The following is a 19,775-nucleotide window of genomic DNA, read 5'->3' as shown; positions in this document are numbered from 1 at the left end:
CTTTTTTCCACGGTAGCCATTGAAACCACTGAATGTTTTCAGTCCTCACTCTAGCTTTCTCTCCCCACCTTAGAGTATAATACATTAGCTGATTGATTTATAATTTATAGATTTTAATAAAATTTATAATTTTACAAATGTTATGGTTTATATAATTCTCAGATATCCTAAGCCTACTGATACTAAAGACCAGAATCTTTAATTGGTACCAGTTATTTCACCAGCCAGGAAATGCTAAGAAAACAGACAAGGAAGGCATCACATTTCTTTTCCCTTTGCTGCTATTACTTTGTTTATAGGCATTCTCTTCTTTGTTTGTTGTCAGAGCTCCTTTTCTTAAATTGAGGGTGAGAGTTCACTTCTCGGTGACTGGTACATTAACTTTCTGGTTGCTGAGTCAGAGAGAAGGTAGCCACACCTGCAACTTTAGTTGTGCGGGGAGTGGTTTGACGTGGTATCAGATTAAGGGAGTCTTCTCCCCTCCTTCTTTCTGTTCTGATTAAACTCTCCTTAATCCTGGAGACTATCTGTGAAATGCAGTTCCTGTTTTTTCACAGGTTGTTAGTTAGTTTTTTTTTCTCCACCATTGCAGGAAGTCTGATTTAAAATAGGGCTGCAGACATTAAGGCTGTAATTGCCATGTGGAAACCTTGCACTCCTGCTGTTTTTCTAGGGTGGGGGTAGATTTGTGCCTCTCCTTCCACAGCCCTTCATGTGTGTCTGGACAAGTGGCGGAGAGTGACGTGACTCTCACACACAGGGCCAGCACTGATTCATGCCGGGAGGCTTTCTCCAGCCATGCTGAAGCAGATCCTGTCCGACATGTATGTGGACCCAGAGCTCCTGGCTGAGCTCAGCGAAGAGCAAAAGCAGATATTGTTCTTCAAGATGAGGCAGGAGCAGGTCAGAAGGTGGAAAGAAAGAGAAGCAGTAGCTACCATCTCAAAGCCAATACTGAACAAAGGTCAGTGTATGACCATTTTCTTTCTTATTTCTTGTCCAGAATTTTATCTCACTTTCCAAGCATTGACTTCCAAGTTTGCCATAGGATAAGTTTTGGTGGTGTTATTGAATAAAAAAGCAATGTTCTGTAGCTTTAGATGATGTGTGCTTTTACAGAAATCATTAAAAATTTAATCTGAATAACCAACTGATTAGAAAAGTGAGTCTTTTTCCTAAATTCTAAGTATGAAGTGAGCCAAAGATCAGACTGACGAGCGAAGCTAAGCAAATTTGACAGGAAGACTTTTTCATAGCTTCCTTTTAGGGAACATCTATCCACGTGGCACTTTATTCAGTACTCATCCCTCTCAAGCACTTTGAAGCAGACCTGTCAATTACCATTACTCCTTCTTTCTGCAAGACATTGAGAACACAATAAGCCAGTTCAGCTGGCCAAGAGGACCCCACAGAAAGAATAGGGAGCTCCCCACTTGAGCTACTTCTGGTGCAATAAAAAAACACAACCCCTTCAGCATTATTCCACAGGAAAAGGAAATGAAATATTGTAAATTGCTAGCATTGCCCTTCCATATTCCAGTACATGTACATGTGAAGATAAGGAGTATGTGAAGATAAGGAGTATTCGCAATGTGGTGAGGTTTCCTGGAAACCTCACCATTGATTGTGGTATGATATTACGTCACATATGTTGCAAGCATTTTTCTCAACAATCAGGTTGTTGATTGTAGCCACAATCAACAGGAAAAGGATCCCATTGGGATGGCTGCAAGACAGAGGTGGTATTCAGCAGGTTCTGATCAGTTCTGGAGAACCGGTAGCGGAAGTTTTGAGTAGTTTGGAGAACGGTTAAATACCACCTCTGGCTGGCCCCACCCTCATCTATTCTCTGCCTTCCAAGTCCCAGCTGATTGGGAGGAAATGGGGATTTTGCAGTATCCTTCCCCTGGAGAGGGGTGGGAATGGAGATTTTACAGTATCCTGCCACGCCCACCAAACCACGCCCACCAATCCATGCCATGCCCACAGAATCGGTAGTAAAAAATGTTGAACCCCAGAATGTGATTGAAGCTACATGATGCATATTAAAAAAAACAGGCAATAAAAAATAAGGAGCTTATTACTTTGCACCCAATCCTTATGGTAGAGTTGGGATCAGCCAAAATTATTTACTTTTCATTCTTGCTTATCACTTCAGTTTTTCCGCTCAAAAGTACAAATAACAGATGTGACAGTGAGTCACTTTAGAAGTCACTTTCCTGGCCTAGAAAATCAAATGTAAATGCTTTCCCCCCCTTGTTTACAGTGTGGAACATGTTACTCTTTTCAGTGGAATACGGAAGTTGGAGTTAGAGGGAATTTTATCACTGCAGAATCTTAGGATATTACAGTTATTTTTATTTCTATTTCTCACTGTTCAGAAGTAAAGATGAATAGAAATTGCATTCAGACTTCCTTGTAGAGGTTTCAGAAATTAAAGTCTCATGGTGAACAAAGAATTGCCCTTGTGTTTCATTCTTTTGCAGAGAGTCAGGAGATTTTTCTGCAGGCTAAAAATAGATGCAAAACATAGAGCGTGATATGCTGCTGGTATCTTTTAAGTGTTTATGTGCCATTAAGTTGTTGGAGGCGCTTAGTGACCACATAGATTTTTCTTAGTGATTAAACATGCCAGTTCTACATAAAGCACTTTTAAACAAAATAATAGTTGGCGGCCACATTATATGAAATAAGATGGTAAGGAAAGGAAAATGGATCCAGGACAACTCAATGCAGCCACTTCATTGCTGCCAGCTCACCATCACCAAGTTGTCTCTGTCCACTCATAGCCACCACGTTGCCACTTACCATGGGTGGCAGGAGGAACAACTGGATGGGTGGCCAAGCAATCCTGGACCGGGGACTTCCCATTTTCATATCTCCTACTACCTCCCCTGCCACTGGAATGAAGAGGCTGGGGGCAACAGTGGCGGTGGGTGGAATGGGCAGCAGGGAGGTGGTGGCTGCTGGGGGCATCCATTTTCACAGGAGACACTTTAAAAAACAAGTTGTGATGGTCAAAATGAATGTACTTTATTGAGGTCATTGACCAGTTTTATGTATCACAAACCATAGAATTTGTGGTATAAAACAGGACTATTTAAATCTTCTTCCCGTAAGTTACCCATTGGTTAGGATAGAGGGATTTCTCTCTATCTAATTTCATGAAGATGTTTTGCAGATGGCTTTGAAATAACAGTTAAGATAATTGAGGGTTTGGGTAATAGTATTTTTCATGACCAGCATCTGCCTAAATGTTTAATTAGATGTTATCTCTATATGCTTTGCTCATTTTAACTAGCAACCCATACTGTAATTTCTATTACTTTTGGGTCTCTTTAACTAGAGGTGGAACTAGGGAATTATGACTGCAATGTCATTACCCATGGCTGAAATATACTGATATTATGTAAATTATATTTTTATTAAATTTTTATACAATATAATTTCCATTTCTTGGAAGAATAATTTATGTCAGCATTAGTAAGCTCAACAAGGCTCACAAGCAAGATAGAATAAATAGTACTAATTAGATATAATTATAATTTGACAAAATCATGGAATTATATAAGGAAAATAATAACTATTTTCAACAATTGCACCGTTAAGCTTTTTTTCAAATGTCTTCAGTGTTGGAGACAGAGTAATAAACATGTAATTACATATGCAGACAAGGCCCATTCAGATTCAATAAATAGAAGGCACAGCAAGAATTGTTCAGTGAAGATCAGAATGTACTGTGATTTATGTATTTATAAATTGCTAGAAGTATAAAATCTGATCTTAAGAACAGTGGAAGGATAATAAAAAAGACATAATTTAAAGTGCTTATATAAAATAAAATAAAAAAACATCTGCCAGGGCACATATCTATAAATCCTTATTTAAAGATGATAAAACAAATAAAAAGCAGTATAAAAATACATTAATGGGGAGAAGTATGGACCATATTCATAAAAAGTAAGAAAGAATCTTTTAAAAAATTATTACAAAATATTAAATTTGGTATGCAACTTAATCAATAATATTCAAGACAGACAAGTCATACATTACTATAATAAACATTGGAAATAACTTGAAATAAACAACATTTTACTATATGCAAAAACCCTTATTGTACTGTAATGTATTATTACTAATTATTGCTTGTATATATTAAATATTTTAATATTTTAAAATCTTTAATATGTACAACAATAATAAATAGTAATAATACAGTAAAGACTTTAGTAACAAATAATTTGTTGTATTTTGCAATTGCTTATTAAAGTCACATTTATCTTTGGATGCAAAATTTAATACTTGTTACATACTGACAAACAGTATGGGAATTTCCACAAAGGTCCTCTGTTCCAGTGGGAACAGTATTCAAATTTGATTGGTTGAATGGTCTGACAGCTCCCTATAAAATGGCTGCTGCCAGACAGAGTCTTTGCTGGATTGTACATAGTTGTCATTTAATAAAGAGCTGTTTGTTGCTGAAATCTGAGTCTGCCTCATCCATTCACCTTATCTAATACTGATGATGAAGGTGGGATTGGAAGGCAACTAGGCACCAAAAAGAGCAAAATATAATCCAGCGAGTCAATCCAGCGGGAAGCGAAGCGCAGCATTGATTGGCCATCTTAAAGCGGCAAATTCAAACCGCTTGCCAAGACAAGATGGCTAAGCACATCCCACCAGTTCTGTATGACCCAGCCACTGAGCCCTGGGACTCATATATGATGAGATACGAACGCTTCCTCGAAACCAATGACCTTTTAGGCCTGTCCAAAGGCCAGAAGAAAGCAATGTTCTTGAGCTACTGTGGACCAGACATGTTCAAGACTGCTAAAGACTTGTCTGAACCAACGCCGATCCAGTCGGTCGTTTAGTCAGTCCTACAACAGATGCTGCGAACACACTATGCTCCCAGACCATCTAAATACATGCGGAGGCATGAATTCAACCTCCGCAACCAGAAGGAAGGAGAAACAATCAACCAATATGTTGCCACACTTCGAAAAGCTGCGGCCTACTGCGAGTTCAGGGACTTAGATGAACTTTTGCTGGACAGAATCATTTGTGGTGTTCGGGACATTAGTTTACAGAGGAGGTTGCTCATCAAGACAAACCTCACTCTACAAACCTCCCTAGACGAAGCCAGGGCTACCAAGTCTTCAATCAAATCAACGGGAACGCTACAGAGGCAAAGCAGCCCAAAGAGGGCACGCAAAACTGCGGAGGTTCATCACAAGACTATGGAGCCTGAAGTTTCAGACAGTGAGGACTACATCTATCACATGCGCACTGACCACAAAGAATCGGTGTGGAAATTCAAAACGCATTTCCCGCTTTGCGCTGGCTGTGGAGGCAACCACCAGAGATTGGCTTGCAAATGAAAGTGGCACATTGCCAGGGTCTGCAGGAGCAAATTCCCTGCAGCACCCAAACAACTGAAGGGCAAACCTGCATGCCCGAGACCGCCAAGACAAGGGACATGGCAGCCACGGCCAAAGCAGCTAGGGGCAGAACCCAGCACAACCTTCCAGACCACCTTTGGTCAAGTACGCACTCCGCGAGCCAAAAAGCTGAAAGTCCCTATCCTCCTTGAGGGATCTCCATGCTCCATGGAGGTTGACACAGGGTCATCACTGATGATTATGTCCTGGGCTATGGTTAAGAAGGCTGTCCCCAACTTGAGGAGGCACAAGCTGAGGGTTCCAGACCTACGCCTGAGCGACTACCAGGGGAACCGAATCTGAGTTCTGGGCCAAGGCACTTTCTGAGTGCAATTCAAGTCCTTTGATGGACTGCTTCCTGTGACAGTGGTTGGCAGAGCCCTGCAGAGCCTCCTAGGCTTGAACTGGTTCGAATCCCTGGGCCTGGGGTGATGGAATCAACACTGTTCATGATGAAAGCACCGAGGTGCTCCTTAAGAAGTTCGAGGACGTCTTTGGCACTGGTCTAGGTAAGTATGTGGGGGCTCCAATCTCTTTTAATTTGGATCCCAACATAGCCCCTATTAGGCTAAAACCCAGGAAAGTCCCTTTCACTCTCCACCCTAAAATTGATCTTGAATTGGACAAATAAGTTGGCCAGGGAATTCTAGAGCCAGTTGATCACGCATGCTGGGAGACCCCTGTAGTGACCCCGGTCTGACAGGTCTGTCCACATCTGCATGGACTACATGTGCACAATAAATAAAGCTTTACAACAAAGCTCTTATCCTGTGCCTATTGTATTCCCTACTATATTCCCTTGGCCTGGGAAAGGTGTTTGCTAAATTAGATATGGCACAGGTATACCAGCAGTTGCCTGTAGATGGCACCATGGTGGAGGCCCAAATCATTATGACACATAGGGGTGCCTTTAAATGCACCCGGCTACAATTCGGTGTTAGTATTGTCCCTAGACTGTTCCTTAGACTGTCATGGAATGGCTTTTGCAGGAGATACCAGGAGTCGTCCCTTATTTCGATGACATTTTGGTATCAGCTGCAAATAAGGCACAGCTTTTCAAAAGTCTTAGGACTGTTTTGACCAGAATTAGCGAAAAAGGCCTTTGCCTCAAAAGAGAAAAATGCCAAATTAATGTTCCTAGGGTCAAATTTCTAGGGTACCTGATCAACAGCTCTGGAATTCATCCCCAAAACAAAAAAATCAAGGCAATCCAGGATGCCCCTACACCTTGCAATCAGTCTGAGCTCCAGGCATTCCTCAGACTCCTTAACTTCTACAGTGTCTTTCTCAAACAGAAAGCCACGGTTGCTGAGCCTTTGCATCAGCTCCTCAGCAAAAAGGTGAAATGGACCTGGAGCAGAGCTGAAGGTGCCAAATTTGCCGCGGTGAAAAGACTGCTGTCAATTATTGTCTACTGTGGGGGGACCGGGTCATTGTTCCAACCAAACTGTGGGTTGTAGTATTAGAGGCCTTGCATGTAGGGCATCCAGGAATTTTCTGGATGAGATCTTTGGCCAGGAGTTACTTGTGGTGGCCTAACATTGATAGAGAGATTGAGAAATGGGTGGCTACCTGCACACTGTGTCAGGAGTCCAGACCAGCTCCCCCAGAGGTGCCCACTAATGAATGGGACCGACCTCAGTCACCCTGGTCTAGGTTGCACATTGACTTTGCCAGCCCTGTTCATGGCCAAGTATTCATGGTAGTTGTGGATGCCTACTTGAAATGGTTAGAGATAGTCCTCATGGCCACTACCATGGCAGAAGCGGTCATCAAAACACTACGGAGACTTTTCTCCATTCACAGCCTGCCAGATGTCCTAGTCTCTTTACAGCCATTCAATTTGAGACTTACTTAGCTTCGCAGGGAATCAGGCATGCCCTGGTCACTCCATTCCATCCAGCCAGTAATGGAGAGCCGGAGAGAATGATGTGATCTGCTAAAGAAGCTGTATCTAGGATGGGGTCAGGAGATTGGCAAACATGAGTTGATCAATTCCTCCTCATTCAGCACATCACGCCAAGTGCTACCACCGGGAGAAGCCCTTCAAAGCTTCTAATGGATTGCCGGCTAAGATCGCCTTTAGACAGGCTACACCCAAACTACTCTGCCACGACTGGCAAACCTAGACACTTTAGCATAGGGGATTGAGTTTACGCCCACAACTACACTGGGGGAGCCCTCTGGATTTTGCCACGGTTACAGGAATTACCGGACCTCGCTCATATCAATTGGGAGCTCAAGGATGGTAGAACATGGAGGCAGCATATTGACCAACTCCGAGGCTGCCTCTCCCAATCTAAGATTGGCAATGAGAGGTAACTCCTGCACGAGTTAGCCAAAGCCCTATCCAAAAGGAGCACGAATTTACTCCTTCCACAGACTTCTCAAGCCCGAAGGTACCGGTGTACTTATCTGGTGAAGTTGCAGGGCCGCAGTGAGTTCCTAGCGAACCAGCTCCAGAAACACCAGTTACGCCCTGTGGAAAGTTCCAGGAGCTTCCACCAGGCGAAGCCAGAGAGACAACAGGTCCATCCGACCTGATCGAAGGTCTAGCATCAACTGAACTGCGCAGGTCTGGGCGAGTCACCAGAAAGCCCGCCTACCTGCATGAGTACGTTACAAGCTGGACGAGGCCAAGTAAGAGGGGAGTGGTGTTACATACTGACAAACAGTATGGTAGTTTCCACCAAGGTCCTCTGATCCAGCGGGAACAGTATTCAAATCTGATGGGTTTGCATGGTCTGACAGCTCCCTATAAAAGGTCTGCTGCCAGACAGAGTCTTTGCTGGATTGTACATAGTTGTCATTTAATAAAGAGCTGTTTGTTGCTGAAGCCTGAGTCTGCCTCATCCATTCATCCAATCTAACAATACTAATATAAACTTGTATCTCTAAAGGCTTAAGCCATATAAATGGCTAAATTATTAAAGTATTAATCTCAAATCAATATTGTATAAATATCATTATACTCAAATAATAAAATGTATTATAATACAGTGGTACCTCCAAAGTCATGGTTACCATATTTTTTGGAGTATAAGACGGACCTCTTTTCCTCAAAAAAAGAGGCTGAAAATCTGACCGCGCCTTATACATCGAATACAGCAGTTTTTGCCTCTGAAGCCCCACCCCCTTCACCAAAATGGTCACACATAGCCTTATGAAGGCTTTCAGGGAGTTCCTGGGGGCTGGGGAGGGCAGAAATGAGCAAAAAAAGGGCCGTTGTTTGCCCTCCCCCAGGAGCACTCTGCAAGACCCCCAAGGCTATTCATACCTTTTATTTGAAAAAACGGGCTGTTTTTCGGAGGTTTGCAGAGTGCAAAAACTTTTCCCCCCCTTTTGGAAAGCTCTTTAACTGATGAGAATTACATTGATCAAGTGCTGATCCAGCAGAAACAAAGTCTTAAGGTTTGTCAGCAATTTCCTTCTCCAACACATGGATAAATACACTTGGAAACATCTACCTACCTACCTACTCTCTCTTTCCCTACCTACCTACTGTATTTCTCTCTATCCCTCTACGTCCGTCCCTCCCACCCTCCCTCCCTCCCTCCCTACCTACTCTCTCTCTCTCCCTACCTTCCTACTGTATTTCTCTCTCTCTCTATCCCTCTTCCTACCTACCTACTCTCTCTCTCTCTCCCTACCTACCTACTGTATTTCTCTCTCTCTCTTTCTCCCTATCTATCCCTCTCCCTACCTACCTACTGCACTTCTCTCTATGTATATATCCCTCTACCTACCTACCTACCTACCTACCTACCTACTCTCTCTCTTTCTCCCTACCTACCTACTGTATTTCTCTCTCTGTGTGTGTCCCTCTATCTACCTACCTACCTACTCTCTCTCTCCATCTACCTACTGTATTTCTCTCTCTCTCTATCCCTCTATCTACCAACCTACCTATCTACTGTATTTCTCTCTCTGTCTTTCTATTTCTCTCTCTATCCCTCTACCTACCTATCTACCTACCTACCTACACACACACACACTCTCTCTACTGTATTTCTCTCTCTCTATCCCTCTACCTACCTACCTACCTACCTACTTACCTACCTACCTACTCTCTCTCTCTTCTTGCCTATCTACTGTATTTCTCTCTCGCACTCTCTATTTCTCTCTCTATCCCTCTACCTACCTACCTACCTACACACACTCTCTTCCTACCTACTTACTGTATTTATCTCTCTCTATTTCTCTCTATATATATCTTTATCTACCTACCTACCTACTCTCTCTACCTACCTACCTACTGTATTTCTCTTTCTTTCTCTCCCTCTCTATCCCTCTATCTACCTACCTACTTTTTTTAAAAAAATTGCCTCTTCAAAACCTTGGTGCGTCTTATACTCTGAAAAATACGGTAATTGGCTTTGAAAGGCACGAGGAGTACTAAAAATGATGAGTACCAAATGAACCATGTGACTTACTACATGACCCTTTGTTTCATCCGGGAAAGACGTCATGTCTATCCATTTTCCTATGTCAGCAACTTTTCCAGCATGATCAATTTCCTGTTTGTCTTCAGCAGCTGTATCCCACTTCCTTTTGCAGTGATCTTTATGGGATAACTGATTTCCTGTCCATTCTCTCTGGCCATCTCCCTCTTTGGCACATCAAGTACCAAATAAATGACAAAGACCAGAACAACATTTTCATGCCAAAATGCATTGAGTACCAAATTTGATGAGTTGTGAAGCAGTCAAGTACTGAAATACCATTGTAACACAGTTTTTTTGAAAAAGAATAAATTTTCTATTAATATAGAAAGGGGAAGGGGCGGCGGGGTAGCAGTGATTATCCGGGAAGACTTAGAGCCGAGAGAGTTCACCGTGCCACAGACATCCGGGTGTGAGTCCCTTGTCGTGAGATGGGGCCCAGGGAGGCAGTTGGGCCTGCTGATAGTATACCTGGCTCCTTGCTATACGTCAGCAGCCCTGCCTGAACTCCTCGAGCTGATCTCATCGGTGGCGGTTGAGACCCCCAAACTTTTAGTGATGGGGGATTTTAATCTGCCGTCGATGGGAGAAGCGTCTGAGGGGGTTCGGGAGTTCATGGCTTCCATGACAGCCATGGACCTGACCCAGTTAATTCAGGGCCCTACTCACGAGGGAGGCCACACGCTGGACCTTGTCTTTGTCTCTGGCCAGTGGATGAGTGATCTGGGAATAGGGGATCCAGCCATTATTCCCCTGTCATGGTCGGATCACTCACTTCTCCGGCTGGACTTCCCTGGTGCTACCCCCCGCCGCGAGGAGGCGGAACCGGAAGGTATTAGATGGTTCCGCCCCAAGCGCCTGATGGAACCAGATAGGTTCCAGACGGAGCTTGGGCCACCTCCTGTGGACCTGACCCGCCCCCGAGTGGAGGACCTGGTAGACGCATGGAATAGTGCGACTACCGGGGCCCTAGACCGGGTGGCGCCTTTGCGGCCTCTCCTGCGGCGACGAACCACCCTGGCCCCTTGGTTTACCGAGGAGCTAAGGGTGATGAAACGCCACAAGAGACGCCTAGAGAGTCGTTGGAGATCCTCCCGTTCCGAATTTGACCGAGCACAGGCACGAGCCTATTTGAGGACGTACCTCGTGGCACTAAGAGCGGCCAAACATCAACATTGCGCCGCTCTTATTGCGTCCGCAGATAACCGCCCTGCCGCCCTGTTTCGGGTGACTCGCTCCCTCTTGTTTGAGAGACCGCGGGAAGCCCCTTTACAGGGCAGAGCAGAGGAGTTTGGGAAATATCTACAGGACAAAGTCACTCAAATCCGGATGGGATGGGCCCCTTTCAGTGGTTCAGTAGAGACGCCCGTGGCGAGTCTTGAGGGACCGCTTTGGGAGGAGTTTGACTCGGTTGCCATCGAGGATTTGGACAGGTTGCGTGGACGTCTGCGACCCACCACATGTTTATTGGACCCGTGTCCCTCCTGGCTTGTACTGGCATCCTGGGAGGTTACGCGCGACTGGCTCCTGGGCCTAGTGAACGCCTCGTTGGGTGAGGGGTCTCTACCGGCTGCCTTGAAAGAGGCGGTGGTGAGGCCCCTGCTCAAGAAGCCTTCCCTGGACCCAACGGACCTAGTCAATTATCGTCCAGTCTCCAACCTTCCTTTCTTAGCGAAGGTTGTAGAGAGTGTGGTGGTACAGCAGTTCCCACGTCACCTGGAGGAAAATGATTATCTAGACCCGCGCCAGTCCGGCTTCCGACCCGGGCACAGCACGGAGACGGCCTTGGTCGCATTGGTTGATGATCTCTGGAGGGCCAGAGATAGGGGTTGTTCCTCTATCCTGGTCCTATTAGATCTCTCGGCGGCGTTCGATACCATCGACCATGGTATCCTGTTGCACTGGCTAGAGGGGTTGGGAGTCAGGGGCACCGTTTTACAGTGGTTTGGCTCCTACCTCTCTGACCGGATGCAACGTGTGTTGGCAGGGGAGCAGAGATCGACCCGGAGGCCACTCACATGTGGAGTGCCACAGGGATCGGTGCTCTCGCCTCTCCTGTTCAACACATACATGAAACCGCTGGGCGAGATCATCCGTGGTTTTGGGGTGGGATATCATCTGTATGCTGATGATACTCAGCTATACATTTCCACCCCGAACCACCCCAATGAGGCCGTTGAAATGATGTCCCGGTGTTTGGAGGCCGTACGGGTCTGGATGGATGGCAACCGACTAAAACTCAACCCTTCCAAGACGGAGTGGCTGTGGCTTCCGGCCTCCCGGTTCAACCAGGTGCTTCCATCTCTGGCCATCGGGGGCGTGCAACTAGCCCCCATGGAACAGGTGCGCAATTTGGGCGTCCTCCTAGATGCCCGGCTGTCCATGGATGACCATGTAACAGCCGTGGCAAGGGGGGCGTTCCATCAGGTCCGCCTGATGCGCCAATTGCGCCCCTTATTGGACCGGGATGCCCTACGCACAGTCACCCATGCGCTAGTGACGTCTCGCCTGGACTACTGCAATGCTCTCTACATGGGGCTTCCCTTGAGATGCACTCGGAGACTGCAGTTGGTCCAGAATGCGGCCGCGCGGGTGATTATGGGGAGGACTAGATACTCCCCTGTAACACCTCTCCTGCGCGAGCTGCACTGGCTTCCTGTAGTCTACCGAGTGCGTTTCAAGGTTTTGATTATGATCTTTAAAGCGCTTCATGGCACAGGACCTAGTTACATGCAGGATCGCATCCTGCCCCATGCATCCCTACGACCAATCCGCTCACACAGAGAGGGACTTCTCCGGGTGCCGTCCACTAAACAGTGTCGGGGGGCGACACCCAGGAGCAGAGCCTTCTCTGTGATGGGCCCAGCCCTGTGGAATGACCTCCTCCGTGACATCAGGATTATTTCCGATCTCCGCTCCTTCCGTGTACAGCTGAAGACCCACCTCTTTCAATTATCTGGCCTGGCTCAACCGTAAATTTTTTCTTATTCCTCCTGACAGTCCTTTTAAATTTTTTAAATTTTAAATTTTAAATTGTGTTATTATAATTGGGGTATTTTAACGGTGATTTTTAACTGTCTAATGTGATGTAACTTGTTACCTCCTCCGTGCATGTATGTCCTTGTATATATGTATGTTTATGTGTTTGTATATATGTTTTATGTTTTATATGTTCTATTGTACGCCGCCCCGAGTCCTATCTGGAAAGGGAGCGGCTAATAAATTCAAATTTTTTATTATTATTATTATTATTATTATTATTATTATTATTATTATTATTATTATTATTATTATTATTATTATTATTATTATTATTATTATTATTATTATTATTATAAATTGCCCTTGATTTTACAAACAGATAACCCCTCATTAAATGTTAGAACTTATCTGTTATAGTAATTTTGTTATTATAATAATAGAATTACAAATTTCTGGCCTGAAGCAACTCTAAACAAATTGGTTCCCTACTTAATCTGCTACCAAGCTGCACCTGATTAAGTTTCTTGACACTGCCATGACGGACATTTTTTAAAGAAAGGTCCATGGCAGGCACAAACATTATTTATTTATTATTTATTATTTATTACTTGAACTTATTAGTCGCCCCCTCTCCCCACAGGGACTCGGGGCGACGTACAAAAGTATTATATAGCGTACAGAGGAGGTAAGAATAAATAAATAAGTTACAATACCTAAAAAAGTTAAAACCCCAGTGAAATTAACCCTTAAAAACTAAAATTACCAATTAAAAATGCCCTGGGCTGGAGAGATTGTAGTATTATGCCAGGTCAGCTAGTCGAAACAGGTAGGTTTTCAGCATCATACGGAAGGAGCGAAGGTCGGTTGTTGTCCTGATGTCTGGGGGGAGGTCATTCCAAAGGGTGGGGCCCACTACAGAGAAGGCCCTACTCCTGGGTGTCGCCCTCTGGCACTCTCTGGAGGACGGCACCCGGAGTACTCCCTCTCTGTGTGAGCGGACGGGTCGCAGGGATGTATGGGGCAGGACGCGATCCCGCAGGTAACTAGGCCCTGTGCCATGGAGCGCTTTGAAGGTGGTAACCAGCACCTTGAAGCGCACCCGGTAGGCCACAGGAAGCCAGTGCAGCTCGCGCAGGATGGGTGTTATATGGGAGAACCTCGATCTCCCCATAATTACCCGCGCGGCTGCATTCTGGACCAACTGCAGTCTCCGGGTGCACCTCAGGGGGAGCCCCATGTAGAGAGCGTTACAGTAGTCCAGGTGAGACGTCACCAGCGCGTGAGTGACTGTGCGCAAGGCCTCCCGGTCCAAAAGGGGCCGCAACTGGCGCACCAGGCGAACCTGGTGGAACGCCCCCCTCGCCACGGCTGCCACGTGATCTTCCATAGACAGCCGGGCATCAAGGAGGACGCCCAAATTGCGCGCCCCTTCCACCGGGGCTAATTGATCGTCCCCGATGGCCAGCGATGGCATATGCTGGTTGAACCGGGAAGCCGGAAGCCACAGCCACTCTGTCTTGGAGGGGTTGAGCCTGAGCCTGTTGTCATCCATCCATTTAAGGGAAGCAGATATTCCAGTATAGATAACAGAAAGCAATCCTACTGTAGCCTCTTTTTAAAAAATTGTAGGCAGGCTATAGGCCATATCAAGCTCACCTGGTTGACCTCCTCACTCGGTTACTTAGCCTTCAGACCCATTTTTCCTCTTCTCACTTTTTCCTGCATCCAGATGTAATTATCTTATCATGAAATATGAAGCATGTTCCTTTATGGTAAATGGTGGGGGGGGGGAGGGAGATGAAAGCAATGAATTTGTCAACTATTTTGCATGGTAAAGACAAGAAGTGAAAATAACTTGTGCTATATTTCATCTCAACAAAGTAGTCTATTGTTCATATGAATCAGTAACTGACCCAATGGGCGTATGTTCTTTTTTTTTCCTTTTTTTTTTTGCACAGTTTGATCTTGTTTTCTCCAAACAATTCACTTTGATCCTCATAAAACAAGGCCAGGCATTTCCAAATCAAATTGTTGCTTAAGGGACAAATTTGAAGGGAAACTGTGGGATACTAAGAGATTAATTATTGACATGGACTATAAAAATGATAATTAGAATAGAATATTTCTTATTTAAAGAGAGAGGCTCTCTCTGTGTGTATGTCTCTCTTTCTCAATAAGGGTGGAGATAGCATCCATACATGGGTTGACACTGTCCGTGCTCTGATTGGATTGAGTCTGATTACTAATTAATTAACCCTTATATAACCCGCCTCCATCAGTGGTACCACCCAGTTTCCAACTCAGTCCACTCTGGGACAGTCGTGTTATCCATTCCATCTCTGATATATGTTGCTATGATTAATCTGAATAATTTTGGAAATTTCTGTTTGCATTGACTGTGAGCACTGCCAGATCCAGGACTCTAAAGCCTGGCTGCTGACAAAACTGCTGGCTACAGGCTTGCGTGCGCGCAACTCTCCCTCGTTCTGACAGGGAGTTAATCCTTCCCCATGGTGATTCAAACGCCTTGCAGACAAACGAACTGCTGTTGCTACTGAGGCAATTGTCTCCTGGGCCTTAACAGCCTCCAGAGTTGGGGGAAGGAGCCCTTTTGCTGTGCGGCAACAGGGCAGCGCAGATTACATGCGCCTCCACTTCCCGGAACACAGTGAGACTTTGGAGGAGGTGCAGAAGCGCGGGGTGAGGCAGGAGACTGCGGAGCCACAAGAAGCTCCCCAGACAGCAGGCAGACAAGTGCCGAAGTGCCGAAGTGCAGAGAGCAGCAGTGTGGCCCATGCAGCGCTGACAGGCCCAGCGGGAGGCTTAAAAAGGTGCAAATGCCATTTTGGAAGGCGGGCGGAGCCACACCATGGCAGCCATTTTGTGCTGATTCTCCCTGTTTCTCCACATGGCCGACAGCAGCGTGGTGGATCTGGGAAGCCCAGAGGCCAATAGGAGTGCAATGGAGCCTGACCAAGGTCTCCTTGCAGTGGCCCAGACCGCCCTTTCCCCCTCCAGGCCTGCTACCTCCCAGGGAACCACAGGTTCCAACAAGGGCTCTTCCTCTGGCAGCAAGGGGTCGAAGACCAAAAAGTCCCATAAGGCCTCAGCCATTAGAGGCCCCAAGGATCCCTGCCCACCACCCAGACAAGGAAGCAAGGGCTCCTAGCCAACTAGCCTTGCTCCCACTCCAACTGGGGATGTGTCAGGGCCCATTCAGTCCTATGTTGCCCATCAATACATCAGGGCTTTGGGGCAATTCTGACACTTGTTGGCAGGGCAGCAGTGCAGAAGCCACCTTCACCCCTACAGCGGCTGGCCTACATCCAGAAGGGACCGTGACCCCCTTAGCAACCTTGTATACCCCCCCAACTGCACCAACCATGCCATCGGGGTTCCAAGACATTATGCGGAGGCTATAAAACAGGGCATCGTGGCAGGGTTGAAGGAAAAGGCTGCAGGCCCACAGGTGGTACTTCCTTGGGCAACACCCCTCACAGGGGGGGGCTGTTCCTACAACTCAGCCCCCACCACCTGATCCTGACCATTGCCCCTCCCCAGCCTCAGAGGAAGGGGAGATCAGGGAGGCCAACCTCTCAGAGGAGGAGGGGCCTGTTCTTGACAAACCCACCTACACCAGCCTCTTTCCGTCCAACTTGTTTACCCCACTATTGTGTAAAGCCAAGGTCTCTTCTTTGGTAGGGAATCAAGTGGCAAAGGAGCCCCCTCCACAGGTTCAGTCAACCAGTGTTTGGTTTATTGAGCACAAGATGGAAGCTGATGTCATCCTGGCTCCACAACTTTTTGTGGACACGATTCTTTGACAATGGTCCACCCCCACATCTGGACCGGCTCCCACAGCCAATGACAGGTGTTTTTATAATGTCGCCGAGACTATCAACAAGTCACTGCTGTGGCCCACAATCGATGCCCCGATAGCCGCTCTGTACACTAACACTACCATGCCAGGGGTGCAAGAAGATATCCTCAAGCTGGAGGCCAGGCGAGCGGATCAGGTCCTCCAACAGGGCCACCAGGTAGCCACCTGGACGGTACGGGCCTTGATGGCAGCATCTTTTTTCTCCCTCTCGAGCCTTTGCTGGCTACAACAGCTGCAAGAGCGAATCCCAGCCGAGGATGCAAGAGCCCATCAGGACTTGAATAAAATTGTAGCTGCTCTGCAATTTACCTCAGATGCCACTTTGAGCTCTACTCAATTCGCCTCCAGGGCAATGGCGTCATTGGTAGCCTCACACAGACTTCTGTGGCTGTGGCAAACAAATGGCAAACATAAATGGTGCCTGGCATCTGAGCCATATGCAGGGAGGGTCTATTGGGGGATTCTCTCACTCCCGTTGATTGAGGGTAAGGATAAATGCAAAATTCTTCCCTCCAACCCCAAGAATGGGTTCTCACGTTCAACACCCTACCCTAGAAGGCAGCCCTTTCATGCCCAGGAATAGGGGGGGGCACCCAGCAACCGGAGTACTCTCCCTTGGGTTATGGCCCACAGGGAGGATTCTTTCAGCGGCCTAGGCAACAACAGTATCGGCAGCAGATGGGTAACCAATCTAAGAGTCCCTTTCAGGGAGGCGGTAACTGATACTGCCACAGACGTTAATCCCTCTCAGGAACAGTTCCCCATTGGAGGCAGGTTACATTTTTTCACTGACCAATGGGAAGCCACAACCACTGATGCCTGGGTTAGGGTCACGGTCAGGTTCAGTCTGACCCTGGAGTTTGTTTCCCCTCTCCCAAAGTTTTTCCTTTGTTGCTCTGTTTCTAGCAACCCCAAGAGATGACATCTCATACAGTCAGCCATCCAGCACCTGCTGGACATTAGAGCCATACAGGAAGTCCCTGCAAACTAAGCAGGCCGTGGGTTCTATTCCGTTCTATTTGTAATACCAAAGTCTTGAGGGGGGGGTGGAGGGCCATTCTAGATTAGAAATGGTTGAATAAGTATGTTAAGTATAGATGTTTTAAAATGCATTCTTTAATCACCATTTTGGGAGGTATTCGCAAAAGCTATTTTCTTACTTCGATCGACCTCAAGGAGGCGTACTTGCATGTGCCCATCCTGAGGGAGCATCGTCAATTCTTACGTTTTTGTTACCAGCCACATCACTATCAATACAGAGCGTTACCTTTTGGCCTTTCTTCTGTGACCTGAGTTGTTGGCGGTTTTAGCAGCCCATCTGCGCACCATTCCTATGAGGGTACAACTTTATTTAGATGACATATTGGTACAGTCAACCTCCAGGGATAGGGCTGTGGATGATCTCCATCTCACGTTGAATGTGTTAAGGGCTCATGGGTTTTCCATCAATGAAGCTAAGAGCCATTTTACACCCACAACTCGTATTCTACATTTAAGGACTTGGATAGATACTGAGGCTGGTCAGGTCTTCCTTTCAGAGGATCACCTTAATAGCCTCAAGCAGATGGTCACAGAGGTGTTACGTAGTCACTGGGTGCCCCTGGCTACACTTTCCAAGCTATTGGTGAAAATGGTCTCTACTATATCTATTGTACCCTGGGCTAGATTACATACAAGGGAATTACAATGGTTCCTCCTCCCTTACAGAAGTCTAACCGCAGTGTTTCCTTGGCTAAAGTGCCTTTACCACAGGAAGTTCACCAATCTCTGTACTGGTGGAAGTCACTGGCCATTGAGAGGGGGTGTCATTTTAGGATTCTCGAAAGAGTGACAGTTACCACAGATGCTAGTCTGTACGGTTGGGGTGCCCATATGGGAACACAAATGGCACAAGGGCAATGGACCCAGGAGGAGGGAGAGAAGAGCATTAACTGGTTGGAACTGAGAGGCATCAGGTTGGCCCTGTTGTAATTTCGGGACTCCATCTTGGGGCAGCATGTCTTTATTCTGACTGATAATATTGCAGCTAAGGCCCACATTAACAGGCAGGGGGGAACGAGGTCTGGTGGTCTTATGTCAGAGGCTGATGTCCTGCTCTCCTGGGCAGAGGATAATCTCTTGTCCATTTCGGTGAAACATATTTCTGGCTCTTCTAATGTCACTGCGGATTGGCTTAGCAGAGCTACAGTTGACCAAGCTGAATGGCGACTGCATCGTTGTCTTTTTCAGGAGATCACACAGCATTACAGACTCCTGATTGTAGAACTGTTTGCCACCCTGGCCAATGACCAGTTCCCGAGGTTTTTCACACGGTTCAACACACCTGGAGCAGAAGGAGTGGATGCCCTTCGCAGCACCTGGGTCTCCTCTATGCCTTTCCCCCGGTCCCTCTCCTCCCCAGAGTCATCCGCAGGGTAATCTGTATCAGGGCGGAGGTAATCCTTCTGGAACCACACTGGCCGAGGCACCCTTGGTTTGCCGACCTGCAGTCGCTATCCATGAAGAGACCTTGGAGGATTCCACCAGACAGGGTTGTCCTGACCCAGGGGTCACTGGAACACCTGGACCCCCAGTGGCTGCAGTTGACCATTTGGCGGTTGAGTGGCTCGCTCTGAGGGAAAGCAGTCTCTCAGACAGGGTCATCTCCGCCATACAAGCCTCCAGGAGACCGTCAACGGTCTGCATCTACAATGCCACCTGGAAAAAAATTTCTCGTTGGTGTGCGGCCAAACACATTTCACCAGTTAATTCCACCATCCCTCAGGTCCGGAATTTCTCCAGGATGGTCTGGAGAAGGAGTTAGCATCTAGCACTCTTAGGAGACAGGTGGCTGCATTGAGCACCGTACTCACCTGGGGTGGGGGACAATCACTGTCACATCATCCCAATGTGCGGTGATTCCTTAAAGGTGCAGTTAATCTAAGATCACCCACAGTGCATAGATATCCGACCTGGGATCTGGCAAAGGTGCTGGAGGCTCTGATAGATCCACCCTTTGAGCCCCTTTAGGAGGTGTCCTGGTTCCACTGC

At 46.7% G+C, this 19,775-nt stretch overlaps 1 protein-coding gene across 2 annotated transcripts in view; it reads left to right on the top strand.

Annotated features, from left to right (window-relative positions):
- The first annotated feature begins 523 nt into the window (after positions 1 to 523).
- SH2D4A (SH2 domain containing 4A) overlaps positions 524 to 19,775 on the top strand; it is a 45,448-nt gene continuing 26,196 nt past the window's right edge. The window contains exon 1 of one of the 2 annotated variants that reach the window (XM_081971213.1): positions 524 to 964. In XM_081971213.1, the coding sequence (XP_081827339.1) occupies positions 799 to 964 (166 nt within the window). In that variant the 5' untranslated portion in view covers positions 524 to 798. The remainder of the gene's footprint in view (positions 965 to 19,775) is intronic. The other variant, XR_014176812.1, reaches the window with a different exon arrangement.

Source organism: Natrix helvetica (assembly GCF_964273705.1).
Source record: "Natrix helvetica genome assembly, chromosome: Z".
NCBI lineage: Eukaryota > Metazoa > Chordata > Lepidosauria > Squamata > Natricidae > Natrix > Natrix helvetica.
The sequence above is the reverse complement of the archived record's forward strand: the minus strand, read 5'-3'. Positions and strand labels throughout refer to the sequence as shown.